Source organism: Microtus ochrogaster, unplaced genomic scaffold (assembly GCF_000317375.1).
Source record: "Microtus ochrogaster isolate Prairie Vole_2 unplaced genomic scaffold, MicOch1.0 UNK29, whole genome shotgun sequence".
NCBI classification, from domain to species: Eukaryota; Metazoa; Chordata; class Mammalia; order Rodentia; family Cricetidae; genus Microtus; species Microtus ochrogaster.
Window position 1 is genome coordinate 2,180,836 of NW_004949127.1, and position 5,087 is coordinate 2,185,922.

Below are 5,087 nucleotides of genomic sequence, written 5' to 3' on the forward strand. Positions count from 1 at the left end.
ATTTGTACTAGATGGAGCAGGCTAGTTATGCTAACTTAGTATCTGGTACATACCATAAGCCCAGTATTTGTACTAGATGGAGCAGGCTAGTTATGGTAACTTTTATGTGCTTTCTACATATTGCTTTGGCTTTTTCAATATACCATTGGCTACCAGGCTTACCAAGGCTGCTTCTCCCCCAGGGGTTTATTTGCCTGGGTATGACTGAGAAGAGGAGGAAGTGCGCCAGTCTGCAGGACATATGGCACTCAGCTCCTAAAAGATGAATGGGAACACGAGCCTCCGTGGGTCCTGCCCCACAGGTGACAAGGTGTCAGAAAGAGCACCTCTCCTGAGCTTTGAAGTGTTCCAAGAACAAAAGGCTGAGGAATTTCAAGTGAACAGGAACTCCTAAAATACTGTCTGGCAGGCAGCATGCCTATTGTAAAGAATTCCCTAGTCAGGCCGCCATCTTTTTTCACACTACTGCTCTTCTCTCCCTTAGCAGACCATTCATTATCGGCTCCAGAAACTCTAGTCCACTCCCAGCCTCCCACCCCTACATGGCTCCAGCTACTCCTGTGCCTCCTCCTGCCTCTTTCCCCTCTGGTGAGTGGAATTTTTCTCTTGCTCCTTGGGTTTGTCTCTTCTAAGACCCCCCGACTTGCTCCTCTCCTGTCACGAAGAGCCGCGCCCACACTGACCACTCTTTATGGTCACCCCCATTCTCACCTCCTATGTCCTAGGGCCTCTGCCCACTCCCAGCCTGCAACTCTCTCTACTGTCTTACTCGGGCTTTTGGTTTGCACCCTGTCAGTCTCTCGCTGAGGGCCTTCCTGTCAACATCTGGTGCTCTATGCTTGCAGGTCACACCTGAGGCTCTTGTGGTCCATACACAGACTTTTGATTGCTTCTTATTCAACCTATTCATTTGGTCATTAACTTACTAAGATCTCAGTGTGCTTACAGGCACTGGGCTAGAGGCTGAGGATGGGCATGGGGATGTGATAGGAAATCATCTAAGTACACTTAGGTGGGTATCAACAGATTAATGGATAAAGAAAACATTACATATATCTAAAACTGTCTATCACCTATTGTCTGTTATCTATCTATCTATCTATCTATCTATCTATCTATCTATCTATCTATCTATCTATCTATCTATCTATCATCTATGTTTCTCTCTATCAAGATATATCCCCATAATGGCATATTATTCAAATATAAAGAACTAAATTATGTCACTTTTAGGAAAATGAATGAAACTGGACATCATCAAATTAGATAAAATAAACCAGACTCAGGAAGACACTCAATCAAAGTATATGATACACATGTATAAAATATATAAAAAAGACAAAAATTTTAGTAAGAATACCTACTTACAATTTGATATTGAATAAACTAGTGAGTGTGGTGTCTTCTTTGAAACAAAAATGACATCTCAATGGTTTGTATTTATATTACAGAACTGTCTTTGATATTTTTTTCATTCAAGTTGAATAAATATCACATAGAGGATTAAGATGGATGGTTAATGCTTAAAGAAAAGAAAAGTTCAATTAAAATTATAAATGCTATACAAACCCACAGAGGGCCCAAAGATGGAGGCAGGAGACTGTCAAGGGGTTCTCCAGACTCCTGACAGGAGAAAGAACGTCCATGAGGATGTCCAAATGAAGACCAGCACAGGCAGTACATGCTGGAGCTAGGCAGGGCCGGGTGCACTCTTTAAATGCATGGGCTTTAGGTCATGCTACTGTTGGAGGGCTCCCCTCCCACAGCTAGGACGAGTCATAACTTGCCTGTCTATTTTAAAGCTTAAAGAAGAGTGAGGGCGCTCAGCACTGCATTAGACGTAGAGTGGCTATTAAATGATTACTATTATTATTGTTTATACTTTAGCACACATTTACAGCTATTATAACAGGTCATATTTTGCAAGCTTTTGTAAATAATAACTAATGTGAAAGACCTATAAGAAAGTATAAGCACGAATTTATTCAGTCATAAAAAGCAATGATGTTCTGATAAATCCTATAACACACATAAGCCTTTAAGGCAACATATTCAATGAAATAAACCAGGCACTGAGAACAAATACTTCCTTCTCTGAGATGCTTAGAGTGGACAAATCAAGAGAGACAGAAAGCAGAATAGAGGCTACTACGGCAGGGGATGGGAAGATTGCAGTTTCTGTTTGGAATGATGGGAAGCTCTGAAGCTAGCTAGTCAGTGCTATGGGTTGGATGTAAAAGGCCCAGAGGCACAAGTACTAAGGCTGGGTCTCCAGCTGGTGATGCTGGGAAGGTGAGTGGATGAGGGGGCTCACGTCATCACGGAGTCAGCCATTCCTAGTTCACAGCTGGACAGACTGCTAGCAAGCGGCTCCTAGCTGGATGAAGGGTATGCCAGGGATACATTTTGTTCTGGTCTGTTCCCCCTCCATGCTTGCTGCACCCATAGGTGAGAGGCTTTCTTCTGCCATATTCTTGTGCCCTAATCCTGTCTTGATCTAAGAACAGAACTGGCCAGAACTAAAAGCTCTGAAACCATGAGCCAAAATAAATCTTTTCCATTTAAGCTGATTTTCTTAGGTATTTTATCATGGTGACAGAAAACAGTATTCAAATTTTAAGCAAAACAGAGAAGAAATGCTAGTTTCAAGTGTCAATTTCAATAAAAATAATACCAGGAACACTTAGAGTAAGGTAAGACATTTTATTGCTGAAGCCTAAAAACATATTAACGGAGTTTTTATAGATTACTAGCATAATTTTTAAATTGGCTCGCTTTCAAAAGAAGGAACTGATCTAAAATCAAAACTAATCATCTGAAAACCGGGACAGCTGAACTGTCCTATAAAGAAGTCCATATATATTTTGCAAGTTTTGTAAATAATAACTAATGTGAAAGACCTATAAGAAAGTATAAGCATACTTCCCATATAAAGAAGTCTGTAATTTTATTTTATTTTTGACAGGTATTAGATGTGAGATGGGCTTTACCATGGGCTTCCCTCATGTACCTGGTATTTAAGAATTTAGGACCTGATGAAGATATAAAAATGTATAAACAAGTACCCATGCACTGAGACAAGTTCAGTGCAACATTTATTTGTTTGTTTACTTATTTATGTGTTGTGTGGGTGTGTGTAAGTCAGAGGACAAACAACCTGGGAGGTGGTTCTCTCTCTCTTTTTTTAAATTATTTTATTTATTTATTTATTTATTTATTTATTTATTTATTAAAGATTTCTGCCTCCTCCCCACCACCGCCTCCCATTTCCCTCCCCCTCCCTGGGGTGGTTCTCTTTATACCCACGTGTCTTAGGGATTAAACTAAAGTCATCAGGGTTTGCAGCAGGGCTTTACCTGATGGACTCACTGTCAGCCATCTGGAGGTAGACAGAACTGATTCACAGATGAGCAGTCACTGACCTGAGTCCCTTGACTGTTGACGTCGACAGCGTCACTCCACTCGGCTGTCATATCTCCTGTCGACTCCAGTCTTAACAGGAGGCTGGGAAGTGTGTCTTTGGTCTTGCAGTCTGGGTAACTGATAATCTGGTGATACAGCTCATGATGAATGGAGCTCTCAGAAGGAATTTTTTTGCAATAAACCTCAAACTTTGGAATATCTGAAAGATTTTTAAAAAGAAGGGTCCATGTAGACCTTTGTCTTAAGGACAAAGACTTAGGGACATCAAACAATGTGGAAGCAGTGACTGACAACGTGGGAAGTATTCTTTAGAGGACCACAGGTATCTACTAAATCAACATCCCCCAAACACCCATGTCTTCTGCGGCCCCACGTCAGGGCCGTGACACGCACCTCTGATGTTCTCCTTGACGAGCATCGTCACCGGACATCTGTTGTGGAAAATTACTCGAGGGCTGGGGTCTTCTGAGAGGGTCAAGTAAGTGACTCCAGAGTGTTCCTGATACGTCAGTGCTATTGCCCTGGAACAGAGCAGACAGCACGGTTCACAGGGGACACGGCTTCTTCCTGGTCCCCGTTTACTTGTGCGTGCTCAGAGGGCAGGTGTGTTTCCAGAAAACGAGCCTGTCCCTCATTTAATATTTGACGGACATGAAGGAGGCTTACTAATTTTATAGTAGTAGTAATATGCGTTTATTATAAAATATTCAAAAATGTGAAAAATGATTTTAAATTAAACCCTCCACGACACTATCATCAAGACAGACAATTGTCGGCCGTGTGCTAACCTTGCTTGTCACCCCAGTTCCCTCTGTGCCTGCCTTACACTCTTAAAGTACAGCACTTTCTTCCTCCGCAAAACAGTTTGGTAAAGAAAGAGCTGGGCCATTTTAATTTTTACTCTGTTAGAAATTTCTTGATAATTTGTGCATTTGCACTATTTTCCGTTCTAAAGGTAGGCAGACTCATCTGTGCGCTGTCAGTCAGCACAGAATGCCCATACTTCACAGGACCTGCATTTTCACTGGAGCAAGCTGGGACTCCTTGTTTCTAAGTGGCCCCACAAGGAGAGAGAACGCTATCATGAAGAGAGACCCACCAGTGTCCTGCAGATTAACATGGTATTTATGTCTTAACAGGAGGAAACATTCTCTCTGATGCACTACGCTAATGATCAAAATTAAGGAAATTAGGTAATTTGCTAAATGCAGCTCTTAGCTTATGATGATGAAAACCCTTCGCATCTGCAGGGAGTCCTCCCCTGGAACTTTCCTCAGCTGTGCACTGGCATTTGGTCAAAGTGCGGTCAGCATGCTACCACATGTCCACTGCTAGACCGAGGGGACGAGAGAGGAGACGAGAGAACAGAGCACACTTCCGTTCAGAGTGAAGTCTTCACATGGACCAGGAAGCCACTTCCAGTGGCTTCTGAAGTACCTGGGCAAGCCAGTTTTGGACAATTTTCTTCTGGGCCATAGAAGCCAGGGCTGGGACTATACGTTCATATTTTTAACTTACTTACTTTATTATTTACACATAAGATTAATTTATACTGTGAGTCTTAGCAAATTTATTTATTTATTTATTTATTTATTTATTTATTTATTTATTTATTTATTTTGGTTTTTCGAGACAGGGTTTCTCTGTGGCTTTGGAGCCTGTCC

At 41.7% G+C, this 5,087-nt stretch overlaps 1 protein-coding gene across 5 annotated transcripts in view; it reads right to left on the bottom strand.

Moving 5' to 3' along the window:
• The window catches only part of Vps13b (vacuolar protein sorting 13 homolog B), a 441,647-nt gene that overhangs the window by 35,427 nt on the left and 401,133 nt on the right, over nt 1–5,087 (bottom strand). For all 5 annotated transcript variants that reach the window (XM_026789767.1, XM_026789768.1, XM_013354110.2 and 2 more), the window contains 2 exons: nt 3,817–3,944; nt 3,423–3,622 (listed from right to left, as the gene is read on the bottom strand). In XM_026789767.1, coding sequence (XP_026645568.1) covers nt 3,423–3,622; nt 3,817–3,944 — 328 coding nt within the window. The remainder of the gene's footprint in view (nt 1–3,422; nt 3,623–3,816; nt 3,945–5,087) is intronic.